Source organism: Acipenser ruthenus, chromosome 8 (assembly GCF_902713425.1).
Source record: "Acipenser ruthenus chromosome 8, fAciRut3.2 maternal haplotype, whole genome shotgun sequence".
NCBI lineage: Eukaryota > Metazoa > Chordata > Actinopteri > Acipenseriformes > Acipenseridae > Acipenser > Acipenser ruthenus.
Window position 1 is genome coordinate 204,218 of NC_081196.1, and position 17,851 is coordinate 222,068.

The 17,851-nt window shown below is 45.6% G+C and overlaps 1 protein-coding gene across 2 annotated transcripts in view; it reads left to right on the forward strand.

Moving 5' to 3' along the window:
- Nucleotides 1-17,851, forward strand: part of LOC117405775 (glycerophosphodiester phosphodiesterase domain-containing protein 5-like) — a 52,865-nt gene that overhangs the window by 25,965 nt on the left and 9,049 nt on the right. For both annotated transcript variants that reach the window (XM_059027913.1, XM_059027915.1), the window contains exons 3-11: nt 10,292-10,395; nt 10,917-11,010; nt 11,488-11,547; nt 11,856-11,954; nt 12,450-12,543; nt 13,334-13,479; nt 15,396-15,478; nt 16,317-16,467; nt 16,677-16,898. In XM_059027913.1, coding sequence (XP_058883896.1) covers nt 10,292-10,395; nt 10,917-11,010; nt 11,488-11,547; nt 11,856-11,954; nt 12,450-12,543; nt 13,334-13,479; nt 15,396-15,478; nt 16,317-16,467; nt 16,677-16,898 — 1,053 coding nt within the window. The remainder of the gene's footprint in view (nt 1-10,291; nt 10,396-10,916; nt 11,011-11,487; nt 11,548-11,855; nt 11,955-12,449; nt 12,544-13,333; nt 13,480-15,395; nt 15,479-16,316; nt 16,468-16,676; nt 16,899-17,851) is intronic.

Consider the following 17,851-nt stretch of genomic DNA (forward strand, 5'->3'; position numbering starts at 1 on the left):
GCGATTGGAAATGTACAGGCTGTGAGCATGAAGTACAGGATTATGAAATGAAATGTACAGACTGTGAGCATGAAGTACAGGATTATGAAATGAAATGTACAGACTGTGAGCATGAAGTACGGGCTCATGAAATGAAATGTACAGACTGTGAGCATGAAGTACAGGATTATGACATGAAATGTACAGACTGTGAGCATGAAGTACAGGATCATGAAATGAAATGTACAGACTGTGAGCATGAAGTACGGGCTCATGAAATGATATGTACAGACTGTGAGCATGAAGTACGGGCTCATGAAATGAAATGTACAGACTGTGAGCATGAAGTACGGGCTCATGAAATGAAATGTACAGACTGTGAGCATGAAGTACAGGATTATGACATGAAATGTACAGACTGTGAGCATGAAGTACAGGCTCATGAAATGAAATGTACAGACTGTGAGCATGAAGTACAGGCTCATGAAATGAAATGTACAGACTGTGAGCATGAAGTACAGGATCATGAAATGAAATGTACAGACTGTGAGCATGAAGTACAGGATCATGAAATGAAATGTACAGACTGTGAGCATGAAGTACAGGATCATGAAATGAAATGTACAGACTGTGAGCATGAAGTACAGGATCATGAAATGAAATGTACAGACTGTGAACATGAAGTACAGGATCATGAAATGAAATGTACAGACTGTGAGCATGAAGTACAGGATCATGAAATGAAATGTACAGACTGTGAGCATGAAGTACAGGATCATGAAATGAAATGTACAGACTGTGAGCATGAAGTACGGGCTCATGAAATGAAATGTACAGACTGTGAGCATGAAGTACAGGATTATGACATGAAATGTACAGACTGTGAGCATGAAGTACAGGCTCATGACATGAAATGTACAGACTGTGAGCATGAAGTACGGGCTCATGAAATGAAATGTACAGACTGTGAGCATGAAGTACAGGCTCATGAAATGAAATGTACAGACTGTGAGCATGAAGTACAGGATTATGACATGAAATGTACAGACTGTGAGCATGAAGTACAGGCTCATGACATGAAATGTACAGACTGTGAGCATGAAGTACGGGCTCATGAAATGAAATGTACAGACTGTGAGCATGAAGTACAGGATCATGAAATGAAATGTACAGACTGTGAGCATGAAGTACAGGATCATGAAATGAAATGTACAGACTGTGAGCATGAAGTACAGGATCATGAAATGAAATGTACAGACTGTGAGCATGAAGTACAGGATCATGAAATGAAATGTACAGACTGTGAACATGAAGTACAGGATCATGAAATGTGTTTTTTAAAATGCCAGGCTTGGCATGTACGTTCTTGGATAATTGTGTCGCTTTGTCTCTTTGTGTTTTTTAAAATGCCAGGCTTGGCATGTACGTTCTTGGATAATTGTGTCTCTTTGTCTCTTTGTGTTTTTTAAAATGCCAGGCTTGGCATGTACGTTCTTGGATAATTGTGTCTCTTTGTCTTTTTGTTTTTTTTTTCATTTCCAAGATCGCCATCACCCAACGATTCCTATTGCTGCTGGCAATTACAAAATATAGGTTTTAAAATGCAGTGGGTTAATAAACCTGATTAATGTACATCCACAATTCACTGCAGATAAACTGTTATTGAATAACGTGTAGAGGGGGTAGAAAAGCTGGGTTATTTTCCAGTGTGTGTGTGTGTGTGCGTGCGTGTGCCTGTGCGTGTCTGTATCTGTGTCTGTGTGTGCGTGCCCGTGCGTGTGTGTGCCTGTGTGTTTTCTCCATGAACTCCACAAAGGTTCTTCAACTTCATTGCACATTTTAAAGCATTATTTTGTGCATTGCAGAGCATTATAAATCGCTTGTCTGCATGAAAGAAAGAATCCTGCCACTCTCTGTAGACGTAATGGTCTTCATTCATTTTGCTGCGTCCTTTTTTAATGAGCTAGCCAGTGCTTCAGGGAGCCTACTGAAGAAAGAAAGAGAAAAAGGTCAAAGGAGAGAGACAAATATTGACATGACTAATTAGAGGGATTAATTATTTTTAACCAGGAGACAGAGTGCTTATCATCAGGGGTCAGGTAGCTCTGTATGAATTGGCGCTCCTCTGTTAGTGTGCAATGGGCTTTCTCAAGCCTCTGTAGCTTTCTCAATCCTCTGTATCTTTCTCAATCCTCTGTATCTTTCTCAATCCTCTATATATTTCTCAATTCCCTGTATCTTTCTCAATCCTCTGTATCTTTCTCAATTCCCTGTATCTTTCTCAATCCTCTGTATCTTTCTCAATTCCCTGTATCTTTCTCAATTCCCTGTATCTTTCTCAATCCCCTGTATCTTTCTCAATCCTCTATCTTTCAACACTTACAGTGTCTCTCAAACACCGACTGGGCTTTGCAGTTGATGACTTGAGGAAACACTTGTGTACTGTAGGTTAAGAATTGCTGTGTGAAAGTTGTATTTCTGATCTCTAAGTTAAAGCATTACTGTGACACAGACTTGTACATGTGTTTTTTTTTTTGTTTTTTTTTTGTTTGTTTGGTTGATTAAGCAGGAGAGCTAATGGGTAATTCTATAACCTCCTGGCTATATCAACAATAAAGGCTGCGCACATTGAGATACTGGCGCTACACTTGGTACACAGCTGCTTTCTATTATTCTTTCTATAAAGATCCATTGCAGGTAAACCTTGACTGTGTGATGTTAACCACTGGCAGTATCAATGATAAAGATCATTTCCACATAGCCATGTTCCTGCAGTGACGCCATTCCCCTTACCCTGCACCTCTGGGGATGCTTGCTCCCCTTACCCTGCACCTCTGGGGATGCTTGATTCCCTTACCCTGCACCTCTGGGGATGCTTGCTCCCCTTACCCTGGCACTCTGGGGATGCTTGCTCCCCTTACCCTGGCACTCTGGGGATGCTTGCTCCCCTTACCCTGCACCTCTGGGGATGCTTGCTCCCCTTACCCTGGCACTCTGGGGATGCTTGCTCCCCTTACCCTGCACCTCTGGGGATGCTTGCTCCCCTTACCCTGCACCTCTGGGGATGCTTGATTCCCTTACCCTGCACCTCTGGGGATGCTTGCTCCCCTTACCCTGCACCTCTGGGGATGCTTGATTCCCTTACCCTGCACCTCTGGGGATGCTTGCTCCCCTTACCCTGGCACTCTGGGGATGCTTGCTCCCCTTACCCTGCACCTCTGGGGATGCTTGCTCCCCTTACCCTGCACCTCTGGGGATGCTTGCTCCCCTTACCCTGGCACTCTGGGGATGCTTGCTCCCCTTACCCTGCACCTCTGGGGATGCTTGCTCCCCTTACCCTGGCACTCTGGGGATGCTTGCTCCCCTTACCCTGCACCTCTGGGGATGCTTGCTCCCCTTACCCTGCACCTCTGGGGATGCTTGATTCCCTTACCCTGCACCTCTGGGGATGCTTGCTCCCCTTACCCTGGCACTCTGGGGATGCTTGCTCCCCTTACCCTGGCACTCTGGGGATGCTTGCTCCCCTTACCCTGGCACTCTGGGGATGCTTGATTCCCTTACCCTGCACCTCTGGGGATGCTTGATTCCCTTACCCTGCACCTCTGGGGATGCTTGATTCCCTTACCCTGCACCTCTGGGGATGCTTGCTCCCCTTACCCTGGCACTCTGGGGATGCTTGATTCCCTTACCCTGCACCTCTGGGGATGCTTGATTCCCTTACCCTGCACCTCTGGGGATGCTTGCTCCCCTTACCCTGGCACTCTGGGGATGCTTGATTCCCTTACCCTGCACCTCTGGGGATGCTTGCTCCCCTTACCCTGCACCTCTGGGGATGCTTGATTCCCTTACCCTGCACCTCTGGGGATGCTTGCTCCCCTTACCCTGGCACTCTGGGGATGCTTGATTCCCTTACCCTGCACCTCTGGGGATGCTTGATTCCCTTACCCTGCACCTCTGGGGATGCTTGCTCCCCTTACCCTGGCACTCTGGGGATGCTTGATTCCCTTACCCTGCACCTCTGGGGATGCTTGATTCCCTTACCCTGCACCTCTGGGGATGCTTGCTCCCCTTGGATGGAAGTGTTTGTACTTAATGTCTGGCATGCCAGTGCAGCCTTGGAAAGCTTACACACTGAAGAGCCTTGACCCAGTGCTTATAAACACCTTCCACAAGGAGCTTTACTGTATGAACCAAAAACAAGACCCTGTTCATTATTATCAAGATAACAAGAACTCCACTGAATGAACCGCAGTCCAGAACGGTTTGACATGGCAGGTTCTCCATGAAGGTACACTCTGACGTGAATGCTCCATTTATCACCCTATAATCTTCTGTTCTGAGTTTAGGGCTTGATTAGTAAATTTCACAGGTCCTCTCTCTGTTTCCTGATTCCTGACGGATTTCGTTCGGACAAGAGGAATCAAAATCCTGCCCGTTGAGTGAAGAGACTACAGTGACTGCGACTGCTAGCTGAGGTTTTTTCTGGCCCGGTTTTGACAGATAGCTTCCTGCTCTCACAGGACACACAGGGGGCAGGCTGCTGGATCAGGATTCTCTGAGAAGGAAAGGAAAGGATGTTGGTCTTGTTTGAACTCTGAAAAGGGAAACAAAACAAGATGGGGAGGGGGTGGTGCAATGTACTAGTGTGATTTAATACAGAAGTAATAGACCAGTTACAACATCTCGATTAACATGACCCCACTCTCCACCTAGCCCATAATGAATTGCTAAGTTTGCTTTGCAAATCCAGTGTGCTGTTAACGTGGCTCTTTCAGATTCCAGAGAGCTGTTAACGTGGCTCTTTCAGATTCCAGAGAGCTGTTATAGGAAGCCTGCTGAGAGGGCATGTAGTCTTTCCATGCAGTCTACCATACTGCATGTTTAGACAGAGCTCCAGTGATGGTGCGAAACGAAGTTCCTATCCCACCACTGACGTGGCTTGGTTTTCAGCAGTTCATTTACAGAACTCTGCCAGTTAGGATAATGGGTCTGCTGTGGGCTGGGTTTGCTCTGAATGTGTTTGAAACTCCACTCCAGTCCTGTGTGTTAGAACAGGTGTTCTTGTACGTGTGACATTCTGACTGCGGGCCCCCCCCCCCCCCCCCTCCAATCACGTTCATGAATGCCACATGCCGTTATTTGTGACAAAGCTGTCATGAAGACACTAAGTGTTCTGTTGTGTCTCCTCTCTCCACTCAAAGGGAATCCTCCTCTGAGCTGTCTTAATCGTGATCAGTATTGTCCATTTGCACTCCCAGTACGCCTGCTTCCTGGCGTAGTCGACTGTTTACAGCAGCCAATGACTGGAATGAGTTTCAACAAAAGTTCAAATTTAGAACGGCTCATATCTGAGGCTGCTTTTAGGCGCAGGGTCGAGTTTTCTGATTGATAATTGGTTATGTGTTGTTCACTCCTTGTTCATTGTGTTTCATGTTGTTTGCTGTGGTGTGGGAGCCTCTGGCCAGGTCCTCATTGTAAATGAGAATTTGTTCTCGATTGACTCATCTGGTTTTGATTGATTGCTTGCTTATTGAGTTTGAGTCTGTGGCTTCACATTGTGTGCTACATTAAAGGAAGGATGGATTTCTCATGAAGAGGTTGAGTTTGAGTCTGTGGCTTCACATTGTGTGCTACATTAAAGGAAGGATGGATTTCTCATGAAGAGGTTGAGTTTGAGTCTGTGGCTTCACATTGTGTGCTACATTAAAGGAAGGATGGATTTCTCATGAAGAGGTTGAGTTTGAGTCTGTGGCTTCACATTGTGTGCTACATTAAAGGAAGGATGGATTTCTCATGAAGAGGTTGAGTTTGAGTCTGTGGCTTCACATTGTGTGCTACATTAAAGGAAGGATGGATTTCTCATGAAGAGGTTGAGTTTGAGTCTGTGGCTTCACATTGTGTGCTACATTAAAGGAAGGATGGATTTCTCATGAAGAGGTTGAGTTTGAGTCTGTGGCTTCACATTGTGTGCTACATTAAAGGAAGGATGGATTTCTCATGAAGGAGAGAACAGTTTCTACATCCTCTTTGTGATATGACCTGAGAAAGCTTCCGCTAGCTTTGAATAAAACAGAGATTAAATATTTATGTATTGAAATAAAGGAAGAAAAAATAGTAACTTCAAAGCTAAATTCTAATGAATTCACAGCGGATATAACCGCAGTTAAAGAGCTCAAATAATGAATATTGAATATTGGTGTTTTTTGCATAATTGTAATAGTTTATATTACTCATTATCAGGTATCCTAGTTTTCCGCTATAAAAAAAAAAAAATTAAATTCTCAGATAAAAAATCTGCCTTATTCCACAATTAAAATAAAAGGCTAAAATTGCTCATTACTCAATACACTAGGACTGCTAATGTGTTATAAATAGAGGAGATAATGAAGTAGACAATAAAGACCACACTCCATGAATAAAGAACACTCCCCACACCTCAATGTGTTCTTCTTGTCTGTGTGCACCACAAACACTATGTTGGGTTTAGACTGTACTTGATGTGTATGGATACTTGCTGGATGGCATTCAGATCATTTGTTCTCTAGGAATATGAGTATTCACTGATATTTTCTATGTTATGTTTGCTATGTTCTACTGTAAAGGGGTCTGATTTGTATTTAATATGGAAAATGGGCTTCGGTAGACGAGGCCAGGAGAAGGTTATGTTGCTCGTAGGAATGTGTTCCAGTAGCTCACAGATCGTGTGAGGTGGTTTGATGACATTGTAACAAGCTGTGCTGAGCCATGTAAAAGCTCTCCCGGTGATGCATGGTAAGTCATGGCCAGGCCTGTGGGTTGGAACGTTTATTAAATAACAGATATCCGCTAGTTAGTGCTCGTTCACGTCACAGAGTCTGCACACCACAGTGTTTTAGTTAGTGCTCGTTCACGTCGCAGAGTCTGCACACCACAGTGTTTTAGTTAGTGCTCGTTCACGTCGCAGAGTCTGCACACCACAGTGTTTTAGTTAGTGCTCGTTCACGTCGCAGAGTCTGCACACCACAGTGTTTTAGTTAGTGCTCGTTCCAGTCGCAGTCTGCACACTAGTGTTTTAGTTAGTGCTCGTTCCCGTCGCAGAGTCTGCACACCACAGTGTTTTAGTTAGTGCTCGTTCACGTCGCAGAGTCTGCACACCACAGTGTGTTAGTTAGTGCTCCTTCCCGTCGCAGAGTCTGCACACCACAGTGTTTTAGTTAGTGCTCGTTCCCGTCGCAGAGTCTGCACACCACAGTGTTTTAGTTAGTGCTCGTTCCCGTCGCAGAGTCTGCACACTACAGTGTTTTAGTTAGTGTTCGTTCCCGTCGCAGAGTCTGCACACCACAGTGTTTTAGTTAGTGCTCCTTCCCGTCGCAGTCTGCACACCACAGTGTTTTAGTTAGTGCTCCTTCCCGTCGCAGAGTCTGCACACCACAGTGTTTTAGTTAGTGCTCCTTCCCGTCGCAGAGTCTGCACACCACAGTGTTTTAGTTAGTGCTCGTTCACGTCGCAGAGTCTGCACGCCACAGTGTTTTAGTTAGTGCACCTCGGTTATATTTAGCCGTCTAACAAAGACTATTATTAGGTGATATGTAGTTTCAGCCCGGGGACAGATACATTTCCTCTTAATGCTTTTTTTGCAGAAGCTCATTACAAATGTCATATTCATATAATTTGAACCACTTATATTATTCATAAGAATTCCCTAATTGAATTACAGGGGGAAAAAATCAAGTAAAAAATAATTATAACTGCTCTAGGCAACCGAATAGAAGTGCTAAATGTGGCTATTGATTGTTCAGATGGATAGCCTCACAGATTGGCCATTACTGAGAGACAGTTTATCTCTGCTGTAGATACAGTATAGGACAGCACACTATCTCACTCCTCTTTAGAGCTCTTTATTCATTCTGTTTTGGGATTCTGTAATATATGATATTCAGTCTGTTCTGAGAGTGTGTAATATATGATATTCATTCTATTCTGAGATTGTGTAATATATGATATTCAGTCTGTTATGGGATTCTGTACGATATGAAAGCTGCATCTCCCCGATTCCAGTCAGTTTCAGACACGGAGGGACAGACTCCAGATCTGACAGGCTGGTATAGTGTTGACAGTAGGCTGCTTAGATATTGTTCGGTGTGTAGCGGGCAGTGCTGTGTGCTGCGCTGCTGTTATAGATTCTGTCCCCCCTGTGTGTGAGATGAGATGAGGTTAAAAGCTCTAATACAGTGAATGGACGAGCCTGGCTCTCTCGCACAGCGGTTAAGGTGCTCATGTGCAGTGCAGGGACTCGTCCGCCTGGTTTCACACACCCTGATGAGCACTAATGTTGATTTAGATAAATCCAAGACTCGTGCTGATCTGGGTCTATGAAACCAGCCATGCATGACCTGTGTTATTTCCCAATACTCTAGTGGTGTTCAATTCAGCTTCACAATGATGTCTCAATCACACACGAGTCAGCATTCAGTTTCATTGAAGTGTGATCGAATGTTGCAATTGAGCAGGACAATAATGTTCTGGGGTTTTTTTTGTTAAATATCTCAAAGATCCCTTTTTTATGTAAGGATTAGTAACATATTGGAAGACAATAGTTTCCACTCTTCTGGTGTGAATGAAGTGCAGCACATCTTCTTACAAAGCATTTAAAAGCATAGCTGCTAGTGATAAACATGCAGTCCGTGGGCATGGGTAACGATAGAAGGTTGAGTTTAAACATGTTCATCGTGGATTGACTCCATGAGCCACTGTCTCTAACCCTCCCACTATTTCATTCCTGTGCAGCAGCAGACACTCTTCTGTGTTCCCTGCGCCACTGAGAGAATGCTTTGTACTTATTGTACTTATTGTACTTTGTACGAATTACTCTGATCCGCTCCTGCCCTGCTGTTTATACTGAGCTTAGAGATTAATATACCTGCGCGCGACGCTGCTTCCAGTAATCCGCTCTGGAATTCGGTGCTTTGAAAGAGGAATCACTTCATCCACAGAGGAGAAGACGTGAAGAATCGCTTATCGAACTGCAGTCCTGACTGGAATGACTGTCTCACTCCAGTGTGTCATTAGCTGTCAGTCCTCTCTCCCTCTGTATGGATGGCTTTATTTATTTGAGTGAATTCATTGCCTTTGGTGTCTGGAGCAGTGATTTAATGTCTCAGATTGTTTTAGGGGTCAGTTTGAGCTTGTGTGTATCCCCACTGGGATAAAGCACAGATGGACTCTATTAGTGCTGCAGGGTGCAGTGCTGCAGGGAGCCAGCAGGGTGCAGTGCTGCAGGGAGCCAGCAGGGTGCAGTGCTGCAGGGAGCCAGCAGGGTGCAGTGCTGCAGGGAGCCAGCAGGGTGCAGTGCTGCAGGGAGCCAGCAGGGTGCAGTGCAATGAAATTCAATGTTTTTGAGGAAAATAACCTTTCCGCCTTTACTGAAAAAGCAATTACCGTTCCTTAAGAAAGCACAGCACAAGATGAATGAGACAGCAGACCTCCGATCAGGTTGAGTTTAATAGAGATCCCATTGGGGCTTGACTTGTTTCCAGATCTAATTAAAATGAATTCCAAAGTATTAACTTAGTCCCCTGACACTTCCATTTAGTTTCCAGTGCATACTTTGTAAAATATCGCTTGGTCAAAATGGTCTCTTGTTTGGGGGAAAGCTTTAATTAACTTGAGGGTCGTTAACTAACTGCGCTGCGCCGTGCAGAGAAAATGGAAGCACTTCACACCACCACACTTCTGATGACCAGGAGCTGATGTGATGACACGTTCACATTGCCTTCCATTATGATGTCACAGTGCAGCTTCCTGCAGAATGTCCAGTAGAATGTGTGCGGTGCTTCTTTTTCACACTTGCTGTGTGAAGAAGAGATCTCATGGTTAAGTCTGTGATGAGAACACTTACCCTGCGCATGAGGACAAACTCACATCAAACACACATGTAGCTTGTGTGCTGTTGTTAACCCGTCCCGTGTGAATAGACTTGCCTATTGTTATTGCATATGGACCCTCTGAAGTCTGGCTGTCAATCACGAGTAAGGTAGCTGTAAACTTCTGACTCTCTGTTGGTCCTGTAACCCTATAGCAAATCCAGCCTTGAATGAGGGTTATTACACACAGCGTGCAGTAATGATACCGGGTCACAAGTGGATTAGCACAGCACAGCACAGCACAGCACACTAGTGGTCCCTCAGTAGTGTCATCACCTGCCTCCTGAATGGCTGATTGCTTCTCTGTGTCTCTAGCTGCTTGAAAGCTCCTGAATTCGTATTGATTGGCTGGGAGGGGATTGTAGTTAATGGGTGACAGTAATGTGTGTCTTTTTCTTTGTCGTTTGCAGTGGGAGCGCTTGTGGTTCCTGGTTCTCTGTTCCACCTTTTTCCTGATCCTTTTCTGGTTGTATTTCTGGTGGGAGGTCCACAATGACTACAATGAGTTTAACTGGTGAGTACGACGCTCTTTCACTTGCCTGGTGAACCTTGTGGCTCTTAGAAGGACACTGCTAAGTTTTAATGAATAACCAGCTCATAAGCAGCTTCTCTGAAATTCATTCAAAATTGGGGGGGCAAAAGGGGGGCAAATCGGTTTGAGAATATTCAGCTGTTTCAACTGTTGGACATTTCAGTTCTTCAAAGACATTAATCCTCAGGTTACCCCAAGGCCCTGCGGGTGTATTTATTTCATCTAAATTGAGCCGCATGACTGGACTCTGTTCAGTCAGGACAGCTCTCTTAGCAATGCCTGTGCATGACTGGACTCGGTTCAATGATAATAAATACTGTGTGCAGAACAATGATAATAACTCCAAATGGAATGAACAGAACCCAGAAGCACTCCCAATGACTGCAAACATCCTACAAGGACAAGAGGAGCTCCAACACATCCCAGGTCATTCTGGTCTGTCGCTGTCCCCACAGGTTCACTTTCTCCAGTTCATTTTTGCACCTGCTTTGCTCTCTGTACAGGTTTTTATATAACAGGACAGGCTATTGGAGTGACTGGTCAATTCCAATACTCGTCACGACCGCGGCTGGCTTTTCCTACGTTGCTTTTTTACTGGTAAGTTGAATTTCCTAATTCATCGTTTTACTGGGGTTTCAAGTGTCATGTGTGAGGCAGATTGAGAAGTCAGGACTCCAGTGCAGTTGTTGTTATTCTAATAATAATAATCTTCTCTGCCTCTCAAGCAGAGACTGCCAGCTGTGCCTCGTTATTATTCCCGCTCGTTCTGTGATGTGAGCGAATATCATTTCACTTTTGACTGGAGACGGATTGAACCCAGGCTAGCCCACGGCACCTCCTGACAATGTACTGGAGTCATTTATATGTATTCTAGCAGCCGAAGAAAACAAAGTGCTGCATGAAAAGTGAATGAGGAGTTGCACTGGAGAGCACCACAGGGACTGTGCCACACTTCATTTCATGAGGCTTGAGAGCGCAGAGCCTGGGGCATGCTCTTCAGTCAGGCACATTAACTGTGAACACACTGCGCTTGGCTTCTTATTAACAAGGGCAGTGTGCGCTTCTGTCTTCCAGATTCTAGCACTGTGTCACACCGCGGTGGGACAGCAGATGAACCTGCACTGGCTGCACAAGGTAATGCAGAGCCGCGTGGATATTCTACTGCATGTCTACCTGGCTTCCTCGCTGTGCACTTAAAGTGTGTTTATAATGGAGATGCACATCCGCTCTTCATTTCCACCTTAAGGCATTTAGTCCCATCCTGTTTCCACTACAAGAAGGTATTCTGCAGAAGCAGTTTGATTTCGTGTAAAGGGAGTTTCAGTAAATGTCAGCGTGGTGGCAATAGCAGGAGGGTTAGAGAGATCATTATTTGTGGTGTTTGTTTCATGCCTTTTATCTAAGCAGAGTTCTTTGCCTCATAGCTGTCTCTTTCTCTTCAGTTTGCAGTGACAGTAGTCCTGGTAGTTACTGTGATATCAATGATCTCTATGGAGCAGCTCTGGGGAGAGGAATGGGACATTCTGCTTCTCTCATTCCAGGTGAGTGCGAGCTTGCATGCTTACAATATGTGACCTGGAACCAACTCCCCAGTAATGTTGTTGAAGCTGACACCCTGGGATCCTTCAAGAAGCTGCTTGATGAGATTCTGGGATCAATAAGCTACTAACAACCAAACGAGCAAGATGGGCTGAATGGCCTCCTCTCGTTTGTAAACTTTCTTATGTTCTTATGACCTCTCTGTGTGAGGAATGCATAAGAATCAAAGAGAGCGAGGAAAGGGCTTATTTGCTGAGGCGTCATGTATTGTCTTATGTTGATCCCACCCACTTTACAGAGTTTAACCCGGAGACATTAGCTGGCTTGCTGTAATGTTTTGATTTGCTTCCTGGCTCAGTATTGCTGATGTTCTCCCCATCGACTGTGCAGCAGTAACGCTGCAGGCCCTCCACACGCTAGGAGATCCCTGTACGCCGCTTGCTCTCGGAAGGCATTCTGAACACTCCACTGAACTGCCTCTTTGTTTCTGTTTCTAGGCTACAGGTCCATTCTTGCACTTAGGAGCTGTAGCAGCCATTACCTTGCTGGCCTGGCTTGTAGCTGGGCAGTTTGCACGAGCAGAAAAAAGCTGTAAGTAAAAAAAGTCTCTTCCGTGTTTATAGAAACCCTCGCTAATCTGGACCATTCAGCAAAAGCTCCAGTCCAGATTAGTGATTCTGATTGGTACCATTCTAAAAATGCCTTGTGATAGCCCTGTGCATGAAACATACAGACAGCGGCACATGTTTTGCACAATTCTCACACAGAACTGTGATGTTGAAATTCCTACAGCTGCAGTTCTCAGCCTGCGTTGCATTATGACAGCATGGTTCAGATTAGCCAGAGTCTACTGTACTTGTATCAAGACATCCCTACCAGTGTCTGGGCTGGTTTAATCACTGATAACACTCAAATAAACAGACACCCTTGGAGAGACAAATAGGAGCATTGCATCCATTAATGTCACTAAAACTGGGCTGTAACTTCTGTGCTTGGCCAGAAAGGACCTGTGAGGTGTAGAATGCAAATGGAATGGCAGAGTATTCCAGATTCTTCGCTTGATGTGTAAGGAGTGATCCTCCATTATAATTCAACATCAACCCTGTCCTTGAAGGACAACGTTCCCAAGTCTCGAGCTCTGCTGTCCTTCACCTCAATATGAAGAATCCACAGCTTCACAGGGGCTTCTGCAGTGTCTCATCTGTATAAAATCGCAGCAGACACGGCTTCACAGGGGCTTCTGCAGTGTCTCATCTGTATAAAATCGCAGCAGACACGGCTTCACAGGGGCTTCTGCAGTGTCTCATCTGTACAAAACCTCATTTCTAAGAAGGTATTACACTGTGGGTGTTTTCTCTCTCTCTCTCTCTCTCTCTCTCAGGTTTCCAGGCTGTTTTACTCCTCACATATCTGACAGTTTTAACAGCACTTTACCTGGTCCCTCTGTCGATCACCTCACCATGTTTAATGGAGAAGAACAACCTGGGACCAAAGCCAGCCATCATCGGCCATCAGGGAGCCCCAATGGTACGCAGTGACCCTGAACTGTGCAGGCAAGGCAGCCCGCTGCTCGCGTGGGATTAGGGAACCTTTACAAGGGTGTTTCCACATGGGGAGGGTGAAGTTGTGTCTCATTTGCTAAGATGACCAGCAAAGACCGACTGTACCGAAGTTAGCTGCTTCAAACTGATCAGTAGAATCCTGCTGCTTTTCAGACGTTCATGTCTTTCCAACCAGACCAGTGCTGAGCGGTGCTGTCAGCAGCACTCCTCTATTGACTGATCACCTGAGAGTAGTTTAGACAGCGACAAAGAGAACTTGCTTGCTGTTCATTCTTTTCAGATGTATTACCTGTAGCCTGTGTTGATTGCATGTGCATATTTATTTTAGTTTTTATGTATCTTTAGACATGTGCTTGAATCCTGAATTACGTTGTTTCTATGTTGAGCGTCATTAATGCACTGATAGGGTTCCTCTGCTGGTGGAAGAGTTCAGTGGAGACGTGATTGAAGTCTTTAAAATCTTAATAACAGTACTTTAAGTGCAGTACAGAAACCAGGACCAGAGGACACCGTTTGCAATGAAGTGGAGATAGATTTAGGACAGAGGGAAGGAGACACTTCTTCACACAGAGAGTGGTGAAGGGATGGAATGGGCTGCCTAGTCATGTTGTTGAAGGAGACTCTTCTTCACACAGAGAGTGGTGAGGGGATGGAATGGGTTACCTAGTCATGTTGTTGAAGGAGACTCTTCACACACTGAGTGGTGAGGGGATGGAATGGGCTGCCTAGTTGACAGAGGGGCAGTGCTAAGCAGGGCACGGTCCTACAGACTGGGCTACACTCATTGTGAAATTTAAATGCTTGTGTTTTCAGTTCATGCCTTAAATTGCAGTTCTTTTACCATGCAGCATTTAAACACTGCCAGAAAAACATGCTTAATACGAGATTATTCCAGATACAAATCTTAGTCCAGTAAACAGCGTCTTTTGATTTATTCTGATTTTGTAGATGGATGATTAATACAATCAGTCAGAACTTCTGAACTGCTCTAATGAAGTACTGCAAATGAAAATGAAAGCACACTCAAATCTACAAAGTAATGAACTGGATGTGCAGAAAACAGCATATTCTTAATTACAACAGTAATTGAGAAACCATGCATAATAAATTCAATTATTGTAGCTAGACTGTAGCTTGATGGCACCAAACGTACACTTGCTAAACAATCCAACTGCTTAATGTCAAATACATTGATTTATTGTGTGTGTGTGTGTGCCTGTACATGTCATGTCTGCTTGGCTGCAGTCTTGCTCGGTTGGATAATAAGTCTGTTTCCCTGGATAAAGACTGGGAGCCTGAGCTGTCACCCTCGGGCTCTCAACAGCAGATTACAGAAATGACCCCCGCCCCCTCTCCCCCCGTCGCTGGCTGGCACTTTGACTCCTCCCGGGCGCGAGCAGCTGGCAGGATGCAGAGCTCCCTCCTGAAACTTGTTCAAGGGGCAGTGGGCATCTAGTCTGTCACTGGCTGCCTGTCATTACCAGCAGTGCCTCCCCTAGCAGAACGACACATGCACAGCCTCATTGTATATCAGGGACGGAAATAACACTCCTATTGCACAGCAGTTTCACCCATTCCACATAGTAATTCCAGTCGTAGTGCACAGGCAACAAACTCAGGTGTGTCTAATTAAACTCCTAGTAAAAACAGGAATGGATCACACTGCTGTGCACCGGGAGTCTTTCCACCCCTGTATCTGTCAGCTGCTTCCTATTCTTCCTGATAAAGTTAAATACACACGGTCCTGTTTGAGGTGTTTTGTGTCATTATGGAGCTAAGATGACTGATCATTTAAATACATGGAAATGCTGTTACAGCAGAGCGTACAGGGATAGCAACAGTTTTCATTTCTGTTTCCTTTTTTAATTTCATTTTTTGAAGCTGGCTCCAGAAAACACTCTGATGTCATTCCAAGAGGCTATAGAACAGAAGGCCAGTGGGCTTTACGCTGACGTCAAAATCAGGTAATACGACTGTTTGCATCGGCTTGAAAGAGGGCCACTCTGAAGCTGAGCGAACACCAAGCAACTTGCTTTCAGGAGACTAGGCTTCAGGCCACTGCACGGCACACCAGGGGAGACTTGGGGTTTGATACAGCAAAGCTGCCTCAGACTAGGTCTCCCGGTCTCCTGGAAGCAGGTTTCAAACCACTGTTCCTGAAAAAGGGTCTTCTTGTTCCCTCAGCTTAAGACGCTGGGCAGAGGTTGGGGGGTACCTCCGGATGCCAGACTGGGGGTGCTGATAAGAAATCTTGAAGCAAAGAATAGCGTTCAGTCCAGAGTGTGTGGAACCTTGAGGTCTGTGGAAGATCATGAGGAGCCATGCTGTGCGTCTGTGCAGAGCGTCTAGCAGCTTGGGTTACAATCCCCACTCTCCAGGACGCTCTGAAAGGAGAGAGACGGGATGCACGCTGCAGGGGCTGGAAAACATGCCTGCACACACTGCATTGCTGGCACTCTCTGAAGCACTTTTAGGATTTAAATGGCAAGTGGTCTGCGTTGAAATGGGATTGTGATTTAATATGAATGAACAAAACGATGCATGTACACTGAAGGGCTATTCCTGTTCTGCTGTGGAATATTAGACATATCCTTTGCTTGATTATATTAAGAGAATGACATTCTGTTTCAAGTGCCCTGATTTGATGAAGCTTCAGATTGTCGTGCAGTACACCTGAGACTATAACAGGCGTTGCCGAGGTAACAGCACAGCAGAGTTTCCACAGTGACCTCTAGTGGACACATCCCTTCACTGCAGACCCACGGTGCATTGTAAAGGCAGCTGTGTGCTTTCTCCCCTCAGCCACGATGGAGTCCCCTTCCTAATGCATGACAACACTCTGCGCAGGACGACGGACGTGGAGAAGCTGTTTCCAGAGAGAGTGGGTCAGGACTCCTCCATGTTCAACTGGACTGATCTGCAGGCACTCAACGCAGGGCAGTGGTTCCTCAAGGTATCTAGTGCAATGGAGACCAAACCTACAGTGTGGGCATCGGGTTTGCATTGTACTGTGAAGACCAGCATAGACTCATTATATAACATGCACATAAATTTCATTATACTGTGAGCATGCATGTAGATTTCATTACTGTATGCAGGCGCACAGCTACTAATACTAATGACAGTGCCGCTGTAGTGATGCCTGTTTTCTTTATTTCCCAGGATGACCCGTTCTGGACCGCATCGTCGCTCTCGGAGGCGGATTGGGCCCTTGCTGGAAACCAGTCTGTTTGCACCCTGAGTGAAGTACTGCAGCTGGCAAAGAATAGCAGCAAATCCATCCTGTTCAATGTGAGGAGGCCTCCCCTGGAGCACCCGCACCGAGAGAGCTGGATCAACGTGACCCTGCACACAGTGCTGCAGTCTGGAATCCAGCAGCAACACGTGAGTCACTGTGATGCTCAATGAGATTCCAGTCCTTTCATTCCAGCCTGGCTGGGTTCAGATCCAGGGTGCTTGCTCTTCCTGAGAGAGCTGGATCAATGTGACTCTGTACACAGTGCTGCAGTCTGGAATCCAGCAGCAACACGTGAGTCACTGTGATGCTCAGTGAGATTCCAGTCCTTTCATTCCAGGATGAATGAAAGAGGTCACCCCTGTCCTGTTGATGGATCATTACCAATCCCATTAATAAAACACAAGGACCAGGCTGGGATCAAGTGAGACATGCAGCCCAGAAAAAGCATGTCTTCTGCAAGAACTACTAAATGCAAGGATAAGCAAGGGCTGCATGCATTTATTTTTGTACAAAGAATGTTTGGAATCCTTCATTATCCTTATGCAATCCTTGCATAGTTCTTGCATGTCTATATATACTGAGACATTAATGGACATTCCAGTTGTTTTCACAGACAGGGTCAGTGTACAAACTCAGTGCTGCTTTCTGACCCCTGCTAGTTTCCTGTTTTATGGAGCATCAATCAATCATACCTCCAGGCCCAGTAAGAGTGTCACCAGCTTGTGTTAACATTCTCTGAACCCGTGAAGCTGGAAAGCTTGGCCCTGTTTTTCAGCAGAGGTTTGAGTTGTGCTCAGTTTCCAGTAGCTGCAGCTCTCGCTGTTCCTGCCTGTAATCCGCTGCTTCTCTGCAGGTTCCAGGAGCTGCAGCTCTCGCTGTTCCTGCCTGTAATCCGCTGCTTCTCTGCAGGTTCCAGGAGCTGCAGCTCTCGCTGTTCCTGCCTGTAATCCGCTGCTTCTCTGCAGGTTCCAGGAGCTGCAGCTCTCGCTGTTCCTGCCTGTAATCCGCTGCTTCTCTGCAGGTTCCAGTAGCTGCAGCTCTCGCTGTTCCTGCCTGTAATCCGCTGCTTCTCTGCAGGTTCCAGTTGCTGCAGCTCTCG